General features: G+C 45.1%; 1 protein-coding gene across 1 annotated transcript in view; it reads left to right on the top strand.

Moving 5' to 3' along the window:
* Positions 1-19,876, top strand: part of LOC106570917 (WD repeat and FYVE domain-containing protein 3) — a 292,588-nt gene that overhangs the window by 250,778 nt on the left and 21,934 nt on the right. The window contains exons 50-58 of the mRNA XM_082961602.1: positions 3,817-3,908; positions 4,071-4,283; positions 5,431-5,581; positions 9,398-9,552; positions 11,359-11,517; positions 14,488-14,667; positions 17,799-17,981; positions 18,247-18,343; positions 18,841-18,999. Of these exons, the coding sequence (XP_082817728.1) occupies positions 3,817-3,908; positions 4,071-4,283; positions 5,431-5,581; positions 9,398-9,552; positions 11,359-11,517; positions 14,488-14,667; positions 17,799-17,981; positions 18,247-18,343; positions 18,841-18,999 (1,389 nt within the window). The remainder of the gene's footprint in view (positions 1-3,816; positions 3,909-4,070; positions 4,284-5,430; positions 5,582-9,397; positions 9,553-11,358; positions 11,518-14,487; positions 14,668-17,798; positions 17,982-18,246; positions 18,344-18,840; positions 19,000-19,876) is intronic.

Raw genomic sequence — 19,876 nt, 5'->3', positions numbered from 1 at the left:
ATCTACACACAATACCCCATAATGACATCACAATACCCCATAATGACAAAGCAAAAACAGGTTTTTAGAAAATGTTGCACATTTCTTAAAAATGACATTTACGTAAGTATTCAGACCCTTTACTCAGTACTTTGTTGAAGCACCTTCGGCAGCGATTACAGTCTTGAGTCTTCTTGGGTATGACGCTACAGGCTCGGCACACCTGTATTTGGGGAGTTTCTCCCATTCCTCTCTGCAGATCCTCTCAAGCTCTGTCAGGTTGGATGGGGAGCGTTGCTGCACAGCTATTTTCAGGTCTCTCCAGAGATGTTCGATGGGGTTCAAATCCGGGATCTGGCTTGTCCACTCAAGGACATTCAGACTTGTTCCGAAGCCACTCCTGCATTGTCTTGGCTGTGTGCTTAGGGTCGTGGTCCTGTTGGAAGGTGAACCTTCGCCCCAGTCTGAAGTCCTGAGCGCTCTGGAGCAGGTTTTCATCAAGGATCTTTGCTCCGTTCATCTTTCCCTCGATCTTTCCAATCAAGTTGTGGAAACATCTCAAGGATGATCAATGGAAACAGGATGCACCTGAGCTCAATTTTGAGTCTCATAGCAAAGGCTCTGAAAACGTACAGTTGAAGTTGAAAGTTTACATACACTTAGGTTGGAGTCATTAAAACTCGTTTTTCAACCACTCCACAAATTTCTTGTTAACAAACTATAGTTTTGGCAAGTCGGTTAGGACATCTACTTTGTGCATGACACAAGTAATATTTCCAACAATTGTTTACAGACAGATTATTTCACTTATAATTCACTGTATCACAATTCCAGTGGGTCAGAAGTTTACATACACTAAGTTGACTGTGCCTTTAAACAGCTTGGAACATTTCAGAAAATGATGTCATGGCTTTAAAAGGTTTTGATAGGCTAATTGACATCATTTGAGTCAATTGGAGGTGTAGTTGTGGATGTATTTCAAGGCCTACCTTCAAACTCAGTGCCTCTTTGCATGACTCATGGGAAAATCAAAAGAAATCAGCCAAGACCTCAGAAAAACAATTGTAGACCTCCACAAGTCTGGTTCAGCAATTTCCATACGCCTGATGGTACCACGTTCATCTGTACAAACAATAGTACGCAAGTATAAACACCATGGGACCACTCTGCCGTCATACTGCTCAGGAAGGAGACGTGTTCTGTCTCCTAAAGATGAACGTAGTTTGGTGCGAAAAGTGCAAATCAATCCCAGAACAACAGCAAAGGACCTTGTGAAGATGCTGGAGGAAACGGGTACAAAAGTATCTATATCCACAGTAAAACGAGTCCTATATCGACATAACCTGAAAGGCCGCTCAGCAAGGAAGAAGCCACTGCTCCAAATTCGCCATAAAAAAGCCAGACTACGGTTTGCAACTGCACATGGGGACAAAGATCGTACTTTTTCGAGAAATGTCCTCTGGTCTGATGAAACAAAAATAGAACTGTTTGGCCATAATGACCGTCGTTATGTTTGGAGGAAAAAAGGGGGAGGCTTGCAAACCGAAGAACACCATCCCAACCGTGAAGCACGGGGGTGGCATTATCATGTTGTGGGGGTGCTTTGCTGCGGGAGGGACTGGTGCACTTTACAAAATAAATGGCAGCATGGGGTAGGAAAATTATGTGGATATATTAAAGCAACATCTCAAGACATCAGTCAGGAAGTTAAAGTTTGGTTGCAAATGGGTCTTCCAAATGGACAATGACCCCAAGCATACTTCCAAAGTTGTGGCAAAATGGCTTAAGGACAAAAAAGTCAAGGTATTGGAGTGGCCATCACAAAGCCCTGACCTCAATCCTATAGAAAATGTGTGGGCAGAACTGAAAAAGCGTGTGCGAGCATGGAGGCATGCAAACCTGACTCAGTTACACCAGCTCTGTCAGGAGGAATGGGCCAAAATTCACCCAACTTATTGTGGGAAGCTTGTGGAAGGCTATCCAAAACGTTAGACCCAAGTTAAACAATTTAAAGCCAATACTACCAAATACTAATTGAGTGTATGTAAACTTCTGACCCCCTGGGAATGTGATGAAAGAAATTAAAGCCGAAATATATCATTCTCTCTACTATTATTCTGACATTTCACATTCTTAATATAACGTGGTGATCAATCATAACTGACCTAAGACAGGAAATTTATACAAGAATTAAATGTCAGGAATTGTGAAAAACTGAGTTTAAATGTATTTGGCTAAGGTGTATGTAAACTTCTGACTTCAACTGTGTGTAATTAAGGTATTTCTGTTTTTTGTTTTGAATAAATTTGCAAACATTTCTAAAAATCTGTTTTCGCTTTGTCATTATGGGGTATTCCGTGTAGATTGATGAAAAAATGGATTTAATCCATTTTAGAATAAGGCTGTAACATAACAAAATGTGGAAAATGTCATGGAGTCTGAATACTTTGCACTGTACGTCAGTCAGTCTGTCTCCTCTCTCTCAACTCCATCAACTCTGACCTAGATACACCAGGACTCTAGCTCTGTTCTCTGCTATCTCTCTGTCAACTCTGACCTAGATACACCAGGACTCTAGCACTGTTCTCTGCTATCTCTCTCTCAACTCTGACCTAGGTACATCAGGACTCTAGTTCTGGTCTCTGCTATCTCTCTCTAACTCTGACCTAGGTACATCAGGACTCTAGTTCTGGTCTCTGCTATCTCTCTCAACTCTGACCTAGGTACATCAGGACTCTAGTTCTGGTCTCTGCTATCTCTCTCTAACTCTGACCTAGGTACATCAGGACTCTAGTTCTGGTCTCTGCTATCTCTCTCAACTCTGACCTAGGTACACCAGGACTCTAGTTCTGGTCTCTGCTATCTCTCTTTAAACTCTGACCTCGGTACACCAGGACTCTAGTTCTGTTCTCTGCTATCTCTCTTGTTTTTGTTTCTCTTTCTGTATGTCTCTTTCTGTTTCTCCTCCTCTCTCTAGGTACATCAGGACTCTAGCTCTGGTCTCTTTCTGTTTCTCTGTCTCCTCTCTCTAGGTACATCAGGACTCTAGCTCTGGTCTCTTTCTGTTTCTCTGTCTCCTCTCTCTAGGTACCTCAGGACTCTAGCTCTGGTCTCTTTCTGTTTCTCTGTCTCCTCTCTCTAGGTACATCAGGATTCTAGCTCTGGTCTCTTTCTGTTTCTCCTTCTCCTCTCTCTAGGTACTTCAGGATTATAGCTCTGGTCTCTTTCTGTTTCTCTGTCTCCTCTCTCTAGGTACTTCAGGATTCTAGCTCTGGTCTCTTTCTGTTTCTCCTTCTCCTCTCTCTAGGTACTTCAGGATTATAGCTCTGGTCTCTTTCTGTTTCTACGTCTCCTCTCTCTAGGTACTTCAGGATTATAGCTCTGGTCTCTTTCTGTTTCTCTGTCTCCTCTCTCTAGGTACATCAGGATTCTAGCTGTGGTCTCTTTCTGTTTCTCCTTCTCCTCTCTCTAGGTACTTCAGGATTATAGCTCTGGTCTCTTTCTGTTTCTCTGTCTCCTCTCTCTAGGTACATCAGGATTATAGCTCTGGTCTCTTTCTGTTTCTCTGTCTCCTCTCTCTAGGTACTTCAGGATTATAGCTCTGGTCTCTTTCTGTTTCTCCGTCTCCTTTCTCTAGGTACTTCAGGATTCTAGCTCTGGTCTCTTTCTGTTTCTACGTCTCCTCTCTCTAGGTACATCAGGATTCTAGCTGTGGTCTCTTTCTGTTTCTCCGTCTCCTCTCTCGTAATGGATCTTGCTAACACTGTAATAGTAACACGTTTAGAAAATGGTAAATAAGAGTTGCCTTGATGTGTGGTGTGGTTGATGTTTTAACAGGTGCCAAACAGAACGGTATTCGACTAGGAGACGTCCTTCTGCCTCCATGGGCCAAGGGAGACCCCCGGGAGTTCATCAGAGTCCATCGACAGGTGGGTAACAATCTACTGTATAGGTGTGTCTCTGGAGGTAAGACAACTATGTTGTACAGTATACGCCAACATAGTCTGACAATGCCATCCCTCCAAGTCTGAGGAAACCTGGAAATGTAGGCTTAGCTCCAACCTACTGTGCGTACGTGTGTCCGTCTCTAGGCTCTGGAGTGTGACTATGTATCGTCTCACCTCCATGAGTGGATCGACCTGATCTTTGGCTTCAAGCAGCAGGGTCCTCCGGCGGTGGAAGCGGTCAACGTGTTCCACCACCTGTTCTACGAGGGCCAGGTGGACATCTACAACATCAACGACCCCCTCAAGGAGACCGCCACCATCGGGTTCATCAACAACTTCGGACAAATCCCCAAACAGGTATCATATTAACATATAGCAATATACCAATATAAGACAGGTATCATATTAACATATAGCAATATACCAATATAAGACAAATATCATATTAACATATAGCAATATACCAATATAAGACAAATATCATATTAACATATAGCAATATACCAATATAAGACAAATATCATATTAACATATAGCAATATACCAATATAAGACAAATATCATATTAACATATAGCAATATACCAATATAAGACAAATATCATATTAATATATAACAATATACCAATATAAGACAAATATCATATGAATATATAACAATATACCAATATAAGACAGGTATCATATTAATATATAACAATATACCAATATAAGACAGGTATTATATTAACATATAACAATATACCAATATAAGACAGGTATCATATTAATATATAACAATATACCAATATAAGACAGGTATTATATTAACATATAACAATATACCAATATAAGACAGGTATCATATTAATATATAACAATATACCAATATAAGACAGGTATCATATTAATATATAACAATATACCAATATAAGACAGGTATTATATTAACATATAACAATATACCAATATAAGAAGGTATTATATTAACATATAACAATATACGATTGGTACTGACTTAGAGGTCGACCGATTGGTACTGATTTAGAGGTCGACCGATTGGTACTGCTTTAGAGGTCAACCGATTGGTACTGATTTAGAGGTCGACCGATTGGTACTGCTTTAGAGGTCGACCGATTGGTACTGATTTAGAGGTCGACCGATTGGTACTGCTTTAGAGGTCGACCGATTGGTACTGCTTTAGAGGTCGACCGATTGGTACTGCTTTAGAGGTCGACCGATTGGTACTGCTTTAGAGGTCGACCGATTGGTACTGATTAGAGGTCGACCGATTGGTATTGATTTAGAGGTCGACCGATTGGTACTGCTTTAGAGGTCGACCGATTGGTACTGCTTTAGAGGTCGACCGATTGGTACTGATTAGAGGTCGACCGATTGGTATTGATTTAGAGGTCGACCGATTGGTACTGATGCTTCACAAAGAATGTATTCAACAGAGGAAGTGAGTTATTTTCAATTGAATGAATCTGATCTCAACTCATGTTTTTTTATCTGTCTCTTCCTAGTTGTTTAAGAAGCCCCACCCTCCAAAACGAGTACGTAGCAAGTCTAACGGGGAGATGGCGGGGGGCATGCCCGTCTCTCTCTCCTCAACCACCGACAAGATCTTCTTCCATCACCTGGACAACCTCAGACCCTCACTAGCCCCCGTCAAAGGTAGGAAAGGCCTGCACAGGTACAAACACATATACATATATATATGCACACACACACACACACACACACACACACACACACACACACACACACACACATATATATATATATATATATATATATATATATATATATATATATATATACTCACACACATATACGCACGCACACACACACACATACATATACGCACACACACACACACATACATATACACACACATACACATATATATACTGTGTATGTGTATACACAGTGGGGGGGAAAAGTATTTGATCCCCTGCTGATTTTGTACGTTTGCCCACTGACAAAGAAAGGATCAGTCTATAATTTTAATGGTAGGTTTATTTGAACAGTGAGAGACAGAATAACAACAAAAAAATCCAGAAAAACGCACGTCAAAAATGTTATAAAATGATTTGCATTTTAATGAGGGAAATAAGTATTTGAACCCCTCTCAATTAGAAAGATTTCTGGCTCCCAGGTGTCTTTTATACAGGTAACGAGCTGAGATTAGGAGCACACTCTTAAAGGGAGTGCTCCTAACCGCAGCTTGTTACCTGTATAAAAGACACCTGTCCACAGAAGCAATCAATCAATCAGATTCCAAACTCTCCACCATGGCCAAGACCAAAGAGCTCTCCAAGGATGTCAGGGACAAGATTGTAGACCTACACAAGGCTGGAATGGGCTACAAGACCATCGCCAAGCAGCTTGGTGAGAAGGTGACAACAGTTGGTGCGATTATTCGCAAATGGAAGAAACACAAAAGAACTGTCAATATCCCTCGGCCTGGGAATCCATGCAAGATCTCACCTCGTGGAGTTGCAATGATCATGAGAACGGTGAGGAATCAGCCCAGAACTACATGGGAGGATCTTGTCAATGATCTCAAGGCAGCTGGGACCATAGTCACCAAGAAAACAATTGGTAACACTACGCCGTGAAGGACTGAAATCCTGCAGCGCCCGCAAGGTCCCCCTGCTCAAGAATACATATACAGGCCCGTCTGAAGTTTGCCAATGAACATCTGAATGACTCAGAGGACAACTGGTGAAAGTGTTGTGGTCAGATGAGACCAAAATGGAGCTCTTTGACATCAACTCAACTCGCCGTGTTTGGAGGAGGAGGAATACTGCCTATGACCCCAAGAACACCATCTCCACCGTCAAACATGGAGGTGGAAACATTATGCTTTGGGGGTGTTTTTCTGCTAAGAGGACAGGACAACTTCACCGCATCAAAGGGACGATGGACGGGGCCATGTACCGTCAAATCTTGGGTGAGAACCTCCTTCCCTCAGCCAGGGCATTGAAAATGGGTCGTGGATGGGTATTCCAGCATGACAATGACCCAAAACACACGGCCAAGGCATCAAAGGAGTGGCTCAAGAAGAAGCACATTAAGGTCCTGGAGTGGCATAGCCAGTCTCCAGACCTTAATCCCATAGAAAATCTGTGGAGGGAGCTGAAGGTTCAAGTTGCCAAACGTCAGCCTCGAAACCTTGATGACTTGGAGAAGATCTGCAAAGAGGAGTGGGACAAAATCCCTCCTGAGATGTGTGCAAACCTGGTGGCCAACTACAAGAAACGTCTGACCTCTGTGATTGCCAACAAGGGTTTTGCCACCAAGTACAAAGTCATGTTTTGCAGAGCGGTCAAATACTTATTTCCCTCATTAAAATGCAAATCATTTTATAACATTTTTGACATGCGTTTTTCTGGATTTTTTTGTTGTTATTCTGTCTCTCACTGTTCAAATAAATCTACTATTAAAATTATAGACTGATCATTTCTTTGTCAGTGGGCAAATGTACAAAATCAGCAGGGGATCAAATACTTTTTCCCCCCACTGTATATATATATATATATATACACACACACACACACACACACAGCTGATACAGAGCATTATTTGGCCAGCTGCTTTGTGTGTGTGTGTATATATATATATATATATATATCTACACTGGGGAGAACAAGTATTTGATACACTGCCGATTTTGCAGGTTTTCCTACTTACAAAGCATGTAGAGGTCTGTAATTTTTACCATAGGTACACTTCAACTGTGAGAGACAGAATCTAAAACAAAAATCCAGAAAATCACATTGTATGATTTTTAAGTAATTAATTTGCATTTTATTGCATGACATAAGTATTTGATCACCTACCAACCAGTAAGAATTCCGGCTCTCACAGACCTGTTCGTTTTTCTTTAAGAAGCCCTCCTGTTCTCCACTCATTACCTGTATTAACTGCACCTGTTTGAACTCGTTACCTGTATAAAAGACACCTGTCCACACACTCAATCAAACAGACTCCAACCTCTCCACAATGGCCAAGACCAGAGAGCTGTGTAAGGACATCAGGGATAAAATTGTAGACCTGCACAAGGCTGGGATGGGCTACAGGACAATAGGCAAGCAGCTTGGTGAGAAGGCAACAACTGTTGGCGCAATTATTAGAAAATGGAAGAAGTTCAAGATGACGGTCAATCACCCTCGGTCTGGGGCTCCATGCAAGATCTCACCTCGTGGGGCATCAATGATCATGAGGAAGGTGAGGGATCAGCCCAGAACTACATGGCAGCACCTGGTCAATGATCTGAAGAGAGCTGGGACCACCGTCTCAAAGAAAACCATTAGTAACATACTATGCCGTCATGGATTAAAATCCTGCAGCGCACGCAAGGTCCCCCTGCTCAAGCCAGCGCATGTCCAGGCCCGTCTGAAGTTTGCCAATGACCATCTGGATGATCTAGAAGAGGAATGGGAGAAGGTCATGTGGTCTGATGAGACAAAAATAGAGCTTTTTGGTCTAAACTCCACTCGCCGTGTTTGGAGGAAGAGTACAACCCCAAGAACACCATCCCAACCGTGAAGCATGGAGGTGGAAACATCATTCTTTGGGGATGCTTTTCTGCAAAGGGGACAGGACGACTGCACCGTATTGAGGGGAGGATGGATGGGACCATGTATCGCGAGATCTTGGCCAACAACCTCCTTCCCTCAGTAAGAGCATTGAAGATGGGTCGTGGCTGGGTCTTCCAGCATGACAACAACCCGAAACACACAGCCAGGGCAACTGAGTGGCTCCGTAAGAAGCATCTCAAGGTGCTGGAGTGGCCTAGACCTGAACCCAATAGAAAATCTTTGGAGGGAGCTGAAAGTCCATATTGCCCAGCGACAGCCCCAAAACCTGAAGGATCTGGAGAAGGTCTGTATGGAGGAGTGGGCCAAAATTCCTGCTGCAGTGTGTGCAAACCTGGTCAAGAACTACAGGAAATGTATGATCTCTGTAATTGCAAACAAAGGTTTCTGTACCAAATATTAAGTTCTGCTTTTCTGATGTATCAAATACTTATGTCATGCAATAAAATGCAAATGAATTACTTAAAAATCATACAATGTGATTTTCTGGATTTTTGTTTTAGATTCTGTCTCTCACAGTTGAAGTGTACCTATGGTAAAAATTACAGACCTCTACATGCTTTGTAAGTAGGAAACACTGCCGATTTTGCAGGTTATCAAATACTTGTTCTCCCCACTGTATATACACACAAACACACACACAAAGCGGCTGGCAAAATAATGTTCTTGAGCAGCTTGGCAATAGAAAGGAGAGGTGCCTTTGGGACCCATGATTTGTCCACGTGACCGTTTGAATGTTTTATTCATTGAGCAATGTAATGTGATTTTTGGATTCAAATAAAGTATTGAAGGAGAGGAGAGGGTTTCAGACAGATAGTGTGTACTGATTAGGGTTGGGAATAGGTGTGTGTGTGTGTGTGACAGTGTGTGTGTGTGTGTGTTTCAGAGCTAAAGGAGCCAGTGGGCCAGATAGTGTGTACTGAGAAGGGCATTCTGGCTGTGGAGCAGAATAAAGTCCTACAGCCTCCAGTCTGGAACAAGACCTTTGCCTGGGGTTATGCAGACCTCTCCTGCAGACTGGCCAACTATGAGTCTGACAAGGTAAACACACACTCACAGACCTCTCCTGCAGACTGGCCAACTATGAGTCTTAACAAGGTCAGTTAGATACTGCTGTCTCTGGGTCTCTGTGCCAGGCTGTTTGTCTGTCTCTGGGTCTCTGTGCCAGGCTGTTTGTCTGTCTCTGGGTCTCTGTGCCAGGCTGTTTGTCTGTCTCTGGGTCTCGGTGTGGGGCAGTGCAGACATGACCGTGCATGTTAATCAAGTCATGTTGCAGTCATGGAATTCATTCTAGAATTCATTCTATTTCTGTGGTGTTGTTTTGACAATGTCTATGGCTCTATCTCAGTTCGTCTTTCCTTGATTCCTCTCCTCCTCAAAACCCAATCGGAGAAGAAGGTCAGAGGAGAGTAACCTTGGACCTTCTCCTTTAATACAGTTGAGAAGGAGACAAGGAGAGAATGCAACGAATGGAGGAAATACTTAACCTTGCCTACAGACTAAATCCTGTGGGGCAGCAGTGCCCCCTGGTGTTAAGGCAGCATTACCCTTCCCTAACGTGCTCCCCTGACTAACCAATCCCCTCTCTCCTTCCCCCTGACTAACCAATCCCCTCTCTCCTTTCCCCTGACTAACCGATCCCCTCTCTCCTTCCCCCTGACTAACCAATCCCCTCTCTCCTTCCCCCTGACTAACCAATTTCCTCTCTCCTTCCCCCTGACTAACCAATCCCCTCTCTCTCCTTTCCCCTGACTAACCAATCCCCTTTCTCCTTCCCCCTGACTAACCAATCCCCTCTCTCCTTCCCCCTGACTAACCAATCCCCTCTCTCCTTCCCCCTGACTAACCATTCCCCTCTCTCCTTTCCCCTGACTAACCAATCCCCTCTCTCCTTCCCCCTGACTAACCAATCCCCCTCTCTCCCTTCCCCCTGACTGACCAATCCCATCTCTCCTTCCCCCTGACTGACCAATTCCCCTCTCCTTCCCCCTGACTAACCAATCCCCTCTCTCCTTCCCCCTGACTAACCGATCCCCTCTCTCCTTCCCCCTGACTAACCAATCCCCTCTCTCCTTCCCCTGACTAACCGATCCCCTCTCTCCTTCCCCCTGACTAACCGATCCCCTCTCTCCTTCCCCTGACTGACCGATCCCCTCTCTCCTTCCCCCTGACTGACCGATCCCCTCTCTCCTTCCCCCTGACTGACCGATCCCCTCTCTCCTTCCCCCTGACTGACCGATCCCCTCTCTCCTTCCCCCTGACTGACCGATCCCCTCTCTCCTTCCCCCTGACTGACCAATCCCCTCTCTCCTTCCCCCTGACTGACCAATCCCCTCTCCCCCCCTGCGACCAATCCCCTCTCTCCTTCCCCCTGACTGACCGATCCCCTCTCTCCTTCCCCCTGACTGACCGATCCCCTCTCTCCTTCCCCCTGACTGACCGATCCCCTCTCTCCTTCCCCCTGACTAACCGATCCCATCTCTCCTTCCCCCTGACTGACCGATCCCCTCTCTCCTTCCCCCTGACTAACCGATCCCCTCTCTCCTTCCCCCTGACTGACCGATCCCCTCTCTCCTTCCCCTGACTGACCGATCCCCTCTCTCCTTCCCCCTGACTGACCGATCCCCTCTCTCCTTCCCCCTGACTAACCGATCCCCTCTCTCCTTCCCCCTGACTGACCGATCCCCTCTCTCCTTCCCCCTGACTGACCGATCCCCTCTCTCCTTCCCCCTGACTGACCGATCCCCTCTCTCCTTCCCCCTGACTGACCAATTCCCTCTCCTTCCCCTGACTAACCAATCCCCTCTCTCCTTCCCCCTGACTAACCAATCCCCTCTCCTCCTCTAGGCGGTGGTGGTGTATGAGTGTCTGTCAGAGTGGGGTCAGATCCTGTGCGCCATCTGCCCCAACCCCAAGCTGGTCGTCACCGGGGGAACCAGCACTGCCATCTGTGTCTGGGAGACGGGCGCATCCAAGGAGAGGGCCAAGACCCTCACACTCAAACAGGTAACCAGACCCTCTAGACACTCAAACAGGTAACCAGACCCTCACACTCAAACAGGTAACCAGACTCTCTAAACACTCAAACAGGTAACCAGACTTTCTACACTCAAACAGGTAACCAGACTCTCTAGACACTCAAACAGGTAACCAGACTCTCTAGACACTCAAACAGGTAACCAGACTCTCTAGACACTCAAACAGGTAACCAGACTCTCTAGACACTCAAACAGGTAACCAGACTCTCTAGACACTCAAACAGGTAACCAGACTCTCTAGACACTCAAACAGGTAACCAGACCCTCACACTCAAACAGGTAACCAGACCCTCACACTCAAACAGGTAACCAGACCCTCACACTCAAACAGGTAACCAGCACTCAAACAGGTAACCAGACTCTCTAGACACTCAAACAGGTTACCAGACTCTCTACACTCAAACAGGTAACCAGACTCTCTAGACACTCAAACAGGTAACCAGACTTTCTACACTCAAACAGGTAACCAGACTTTCTACACTCAAACAGGTAACCAGACTCTCTAGACACTCAAACAGGTAACCAGACCCTCTAGACACTCAAACAGGTTACCAGACTCTCTAGACACTCAAACAGGTAACCAGACTCTCTAGACACTCAAACAGGTAACCAGACTCTCTAGACACTCAAACAGGTAACCAGACTCTCTAGACACTCAAACAGGTAACCAGACTCTCTAGACACTCAAACAGGTAACCAGACTCTCTACACTCAAACAGGTAACCAGACTCTCTAGACACTCAAACAGGTAACCAGACTCTCTAGACACTCAAACAGGTAACCAGACTCTCTAGACACTCAAACAGGTAACCAGACTCTCTACACTCAAACAGGTAACCAGACTCTCTAGACACTCAAACAGGTAACCAGACTCTCTAGACACTCAAACAGGTAACCAGACTCTCTAGACACTCAAACAGGTAACCAGACTCTCTAGACACTCAAACAGGTAACCAGACTCTCTAGACACTCAAACAGGTAACCAGACTCTCTAGACACTCAAACAGGTAACCAGACTCTCTAGACACTCAAACAGGTAACCAGACTCTCTAGACACTCAAACAGGTAACCAGACTCTCTAGACACTCAAACAGGTAACCAGACTCTCTAGACACTCAAACAGGTAACCAGACTCTCTAGACACTCAAACAGGTAACCAGACCCTCGACACTCAAACAGGTAACCAGACTCTCTAGACACTCAAACAGGTAACCAGACTCTCTAGACACTCAAACAGGTAACCAGACTCTCTAGACACTCAAACAGGTAACCAGACTCTCTAGACACTCAAACAGGTAACCAGACTCTCTAGACACTCAAACAGGTAACCAGACTCTCTGCACTCAAACAGGTAACCAGACCCTCTCCAAACAGGTCCAGACCTCTAGACACTCAAACAGGTAACCAGACCCCACACTCAAACGGTACCGACTCTCTAGACACTCAAACAGGTAACCAGACTCTCTAGACACTCAAACAGGTAACCAGACCCTCTACACTCAAACAGGTTACCAGACTCTCTAGACACTCAAACAGGTTACCAGACTTTCTACACCCAAACATAAGTATTCAGACCCTTTGCTATGAGACTCGAAATTGAGCTCAGGTGCATCCTGTTTCCATTGATCATCCTTGAGATGGTTCTACAACTTGATTGGAGTCCATCTGTGGTAAATTCAATTAATTGGATATGATTTAGAAAGGCACACATCTGTCTATATAAGGTCCCACAGTTCACAGTGCATGTCAGAGCAAAAACCAAGCCATGAGGTCGAAGGAATTCTCTGTAGAGCTCCAAGACAGGATTGTGTCGAGGCACAGATCTGGGGAAGGGTACCAAAACATTTCTGCACCATTGAAATGTCCCCAAGAACACAATGGCCTCCATCTCTGCAGCACTCCACCAATCAGGCCTTTATGGTAGAGTGGCCAGATGGAAGCCACTCCTCAGTAAAAGGCACATGACAGCCCGCTTGGAGTTTTCCAAAAGACACCTAAAGACTCTCAGACCATGAGAAACAAGATTTTCTGGTCTGATGAAACCAATATTAAACTCTTTGGCCTGAACGCCAAGCGTCACGTCTGGAGGAAACATGGCACCATCCCTACGGTGAAGCATGGTGGTGGCAGCATCATGTTGTGGAGATGTTTTTCAGCGGCAGGGACTGGGAGACTACTCAGGATCGAGGGAAAGATGAACAGAGCAAAGTACAGAGAGATCCTTGATGAAAACCTGCTCCAGAGCGCTCAGAACCTCAGCCTGGGGCGACAGTTCACCTTCCAACAGGACAACGACCCTAAAGACACAGCCAAGACAACGCAGGAGTGGCTTTGGGAAAAGTCTCTGAATGTCCTTGAGTGGCCCAGCCAGAGCCCGAACTTGAGACCTGAAAATAGCTGTGCAGCGACGCTCCCTATCCAACCTGACAGAGCTTGAGAGGATCTGCAGAGAGGAATTGGAGAAACTCCCCAAATACAGGTGTGCCAAGTTTGTAGCGTCATACCCAAGAAGACTCGATGCTGTAATCGCTGCCAAAGGTGCTTTAACAAAGTACTGAGTAAAGGGTCTGAATACTTTTGTAAATGTGATGTTTTTTTTTGTTTTTTTTTATATATTTGCAAACATTTCTAAAACCCGGTTTTTGTTTTGGCATCATGGGGTATTGTGTGTAGATTGAAAATTAAAAAAATAAATAAATGGTAAAACATTTCAGAATAAGGCTGTAACGTATCAAAATGTGGAAAAAGTCAAGGGGTCTGAATGCTTTCCGAATGCACTGTAAAATCTACTTCCCAACAAACACACAGATACCATTAGATAGTATCTCTGCCACTCTTTAACTTGTATGTAATGTGTGTCTGTGCCTGTATGTAACATGTCTGTAACCCGTGTTTTAACATGCGTGTATGTCCCTCCCCCTCTCCTCTCCCCTGCCAGGCATTGCTGGGCCATACAGACACAGTAACCTGCCTGACCGCCTCGTCAGCGTACCACATCCTGGTGTCTGGCTCTAGAGACAGGACTTGCATCATCTGGGACCTCAACAAACTGTCCTTCGTCACACAGCTCAGAGGACACAGGGCCCCCGTCTCTGCCCTTTGCATCAACGAACTCACGGTGGGTGGTGTATACACACTCAGGGTGATGTTTGTTTCCCCCAAACCTACTGATGTTACAAGGGTGATTCAGAAATTAGAGAGAGATGTATTTCTATTTAAGGATACTGTAGTTATCACGTATCACATTGGATTTATTATTAACTACAAAAATATGTTTGTATTATTCTAGTACCCCTCTGGTTGTTAGCTAGCTAGTTCTGGTCCAACTCTAGTTCTGGTCCATCTCTAGCTCTGGTCCAACTCTAGCTCTGGTCCAACTATAAACCAACTTTAGCTCTGGTCCAACTATAAACCATCTCTAGCTCTGGTCCAACTATAAACCAACTCTAGCTCTGGTCCAACTATAAACCAACTCTTGCTCTGGTCCAACTATAAACCAACTCTACCTCTGGTCCAACTATAAACCAACTCTAGCTCTGGTCCAACTATAAACCAACTCTAGCTCTGGTCCAACTATAAACCAACTCTAGCTCTGGTCCAACTATAAACCAACTCTAGCTCTGGTCCAACTATAAACCAACTCTAGCTCTGGTCCAACTATAAACCAACTCTAGCTCTGGTCCAACTCTAGCTCTGGTCCAACTCTAGCTCTTGTCCAACTATAAACCAACTCTAGCTCTGGTCCAACTATAAACCATCTCTAGCTCTGGTCCAACTATAAACCATCTCTAGCTCTGTTCCAACTCTAGCTCTGCCGTTAGTGTGTTTGGACCATGATAGTTCATTGGTGATGTGGACACCAAGGAACTTGAAACTCCCGATCCAGGACAGTCGTCCAAGCAGTGATGCAGCCAGTCAAGATGCTCTCGATGTTCGCAGCTGTAGAGTGTTTTTGAGGAGCCGAGGGCTCCTGTGGGGGAGAGGCACTGCCGTGTCATTTGCACGACTGCCCTGGTGTGTGTGGATCACGTTAAGTCCTTAGTGATGGGGACGCCAAGGAACTTTAACCTTTCGACCCGCTTCACAACAGCCCTTTTGATGTGGATGAGGGCGTACTCTCCCGTCTTTCTCCTGTAGTCCACAATCAGCTCCTTGTTCTTACTGATGCTGACGGAGAGGTTGTTGTCCTGGCACCACACTGCTAAGTCTCTGACCTCCTCCCTGTAGGCTGACTCAGCACGGTCGGAGATTAGTTCTACCACTGTTGTTGTCAGCAAACTTGATGATGGTGTTGGAGTCGTGTGTGTGGCCATGCAGTCGTGGGTGAACAGGGAGTACAGTAGGGGACTAGGCACACACCCCTGAGGGGCTCCCGTGTTGAGGGACAGCGCAGGTGTTGTTGTCCTCCCTCACCACCTGGGGCCGGCCCGTCAGGAAGTCCAGGATCCAGTTGCAGAGGGAGGGGTTCAGTCCCGAGGTCCCTAGCTTGGTGGTGAGCTTGGAGGGCACTATGGTGTTGAACGCTGAGCTATAGTCTATGACCAGCGTTCTCACGGTTATTTTCCCTCCAAGGGCAGTGTGAAGTGCAATTGAGATTGCATCATCTGTGGATCTGTTGGGGCGGTATGTGAATTGGAGTGGGTCTAGGGTCTCTGGGATGATGGTGTTGATGTGTGTCATGACCAGCCTTTCAAAGCATTTCAATATTAAAAACGTGAGTACTACAGGGCGATGTCGTCATTTAGGCAGGTTACCTTGGAGCTTTTGGGAACAGGTACAATGGTGGTCAGCTTGAAACATGTTTGGATTACAGACTGGGACAAGGAGAGATTCAAAATGTCAGTGAAGACACTTGCTAGCTGGTCTGTGTATGCTTTGAGAACACGCCCTGGTATTCCGTCTGGCCCGGCGGCCTTGAGAATGTTAACCTGTTTAAACGTTTTGCTCACATCGGCCAAGGAGAGCTAGATCACACAGTCATCTGGAAACACAAGTGGCTTTTACGCAAGGCACAGCGTTATATTATGATTTGCCTAGTTAAATATAAAGGTGAAATAAAAATAAATATTCATCCCATCGAGCATAAAAAGCATTTAGCTCATTTGGGAGTTATGCGTCCATAGGCAAACTCATGGCTGGGTTTCCCATTGTAATCCGTTATCGTCTGTAAGCACTGCCACATACTACAAGCGTTGAAACCGATGTAATAGGATTCTAACCTCCTCCTGTATTTTCCTGTTTGCTTGTTTGACGTCTCGGAGGTTGTAGCAGGCTTTCTTGTATGCGTCCATGTAAGCGGTAGCTTTAGCCCAGAAAGGATAGTGCTTGTAATCCATGCTTTTTGTTCTGGATACGTTCTTATAGTCACTGTGGGGACGACATCGTCTATGTACTTATTAATGAAGCATGTGACTGTTGTGGTAAACTCCTCAATGCAATCGGATGAATCCCAGTCTGAATCCCAGAACATATCCCAGTCTGGTACTAGCAAAACAGTCTTGTAGCCTTGTGTCTGTTTCATAGGACCACTTCTGTATTGAGCGCATCACTGGTACTTCGTGTTTGAGCTTTTGTTTGTACGCAGGAGAATGGAGTCATGTTCAGATTTGCTGAAGGGAGGACGAGGGAGGGCCTTGTATGTGTTTCTGTTGGTAGAATAAAAGTAGTGTTAGAACGGCTTTACGTCTCCCCATGTTAAAGTCTCCGCCCACCAGAAACGCTACCTCTGGGTGAGTGGTTTCTTGTATTGTTTATGGCCTCATACAATTTGTGGAGTGACAGAGTGCTGTTGGCTTGTGGAAGGATGTAGCCAGGGTCTGCAGATTACCGTGAGGTATTCTATATCACCTGAGCAACAGATCGAGGTTTCCTTCACACTTTATTCAGCAGCACACCAGTTGTTATTTATGAAAAAACACACTGAATATTTATGTAAATGTGATATTTCAGTTTTTTTTCCCTTTTTTCTAAAAACCTGTTTTCACTTCATCATTATGGGGTATTGTGATGTCATTGTGGGGTGTTGTGATGTCATTATGGGGTATTGTGTGTAGATTGATGAGGAGGGAAAAAAAACGATTTGATCAATTTTAGAATAAGGCTGTAACGTAACAAAATGTGCAAAAAGTCAAGGGGTCCGAATACTTTCAGAAGGTGCTGTGTATTCAGGTGTACATTAGCTAAAACCTCAAGCAAAGTGAACTATCACTTGATTATCCTGACTCACTCTCTATGTATGTGTATATACAGGGAGACATAGTGTCTTCGGCAGGGACCTACATCCATGTGTGGAGCATCAACGGCAGTCCCATAGCCAGTGCCAACACCTTCACAGGCCGCTCACAACAGATCCTCTGCTGCTGCGTGTCAGAGATGAACGAATGGGACACACAGAACGTCATCGTCACCGGACACTCCGACGGAGTCGTCAGGGTAACCAACACTTCCTCTTCTCATCCTACTCTTCCTCCTCCTTTTTTTGGGCAGTTTCAGTTGAAGCCTAGTACTGGACAAAAAAAAGCAAGCTCAACGAGGAATCTCCATTGACAGTTATTTTTAGTCCAGTTTTAGGCTTATCTGTATCTGGGAAACCGGCCCTTAATATCTGTCACTCTTTGTACATAGTGTATTTATGCTTCAAAATGAGTTTCCTCATCAAAGACATTCAAGTTTTCTAATCTAATCTTCCTTCCTGTAGTTCTGGAGGATGGAGTTCCTACAAGTCCCAGAAACCCCTGCTCCAGAGCCCATTGAGCCCCCTGATGTAACTGACTGCTGTACAGAGGACAAGCTGGGTAGGTGTGTGTGTGTGTGTGTGTGTGTGTGTGTGTGTGTGTGTGTGTGTGTGTGTGTTTAAGTCTCTAAGACTGGTGAGGTCATAATTTCATCACGAAGCAAAAAGACATCTGGATGCATACCAAATGTCTCCCTATTCACTATGAAGTCCACTACACTATACAGTATAAAAGTAGTGCACTGTGTAGGGAATAGGGTGCCATAGGGCTCTGGTCAAAAGTAGTGCACTGTGTAGGGAATAGGGTGCCATAGGGCTCTGGTTAAAAGTAGTGCACTATGTAGGGAATAGTGTGCCATAGGGCTCTGGTTAAAAGTAGTGCACTGTGTAGGGAATAGGGTGCCATAGGGCTCTGGTTAAAAGTAGTGCACTATATAGGGAATAGGGTGCCATAGGGCTCTAGTCAAAAGTAGTGCACTATGTAGGGAATAGGGTGGCATAGGGGATGCAACCTCTGTGTCCTGTGAGCAATAAAGTAGTCATTCTCTTCTTCTCCAGCAGAGGGACCCGAGAGCCAGAACGCTGACGATGACAGCAGCGAGTCAGACGGAGACGAGCCCTGCCTCAGCACAGAGTCCAAACCCTCCCCTCTGCCCAACGCTGCAGCCGGGGGAGGGTCAGCCAGCCAACCAGGCAGCACCGTCCACAGACCCAAAGGTTGGTTTACCAGTCAGTCAGCCAGCCCTCCAGCCAGCCCTCCAGCCAGCCCTCCAGCCAGCCCTCTAGCCAGCCCTCTAGCCAGCCCTCTAGCCAGCCCTCTAGCCAGCCCTCTAGCCAGCCCTCCAGCCAGGCCTCTAGCCAGCCAGCCAGTCAGTCAGCCATCCATCCAGCCAGTCAGCCATCCAGCCAGTCAGCCAGCCATCCAGTCATTCAGTCAGTCAGCCATCCAGCCAGCCAGTCAGTCAGCCATCGAGCCAGTCAGTCAGCCATCCATCCAGTCAGCCAGTCAGCCATCCAGTCAGCCAGTCAGCCATCCAGCCAGTCAGCCATCCAGCCAGTCAGCCATCCAGCCAGTCAGCCATCCAGCCAGTCAGCCATCCAGCCAGTCAGTCATCCAGCCAACCAGTCAGTCAGTCAGTCGACCTACCTATATAAAGGCAGAGTGTGACAATGTTCATCATTTGATGACTTCATTTGTTGAATAGATAATTGGCTAAAACCTAATATTCTAATATTAACCTACTATATTCTAATATTAACCTACTATATTCTAATATAAACCTACTATGTTCTAATATTAACCTACTATATTCTAATATTAACCTACTATGTTCTAATATTAACCTACTATGTTCTAATATTAACCTACTATATTCTAATATTAACCTACTATGTTCAAATATTAACCTACTATATTCTAATATAAACCTACTATATTCTAATATTAACCTACTATATTCTAATATAAACCTACTATATTCTAATATTAACCTACTATGTTCTAATATTAACCTACTATATTCTAATATTAACCAACTATATTCTAATATTAACCTACTATATTCTAATATTAACCTACTATATTCTAATATAA

This window comes from Salmo salar, chromosome 15, assembly GCF_965601325.2.
Source record: "Salmo salar chromosome 15, fSalSal1, whole genome shotgun sequence".
Taxonomy (NCBI): domain Eukaryota; kingdom Metazoa; phylum Chordata; class Actinopteri; order Salmoniformes; family Salmonidae; genus Salmo; species Salmo salar.
The sequence above is the reverse complement of the archived record's forward strand: the minus strand, read 5'-3'. Positions and strand labels throughout refer to the sequence as shown.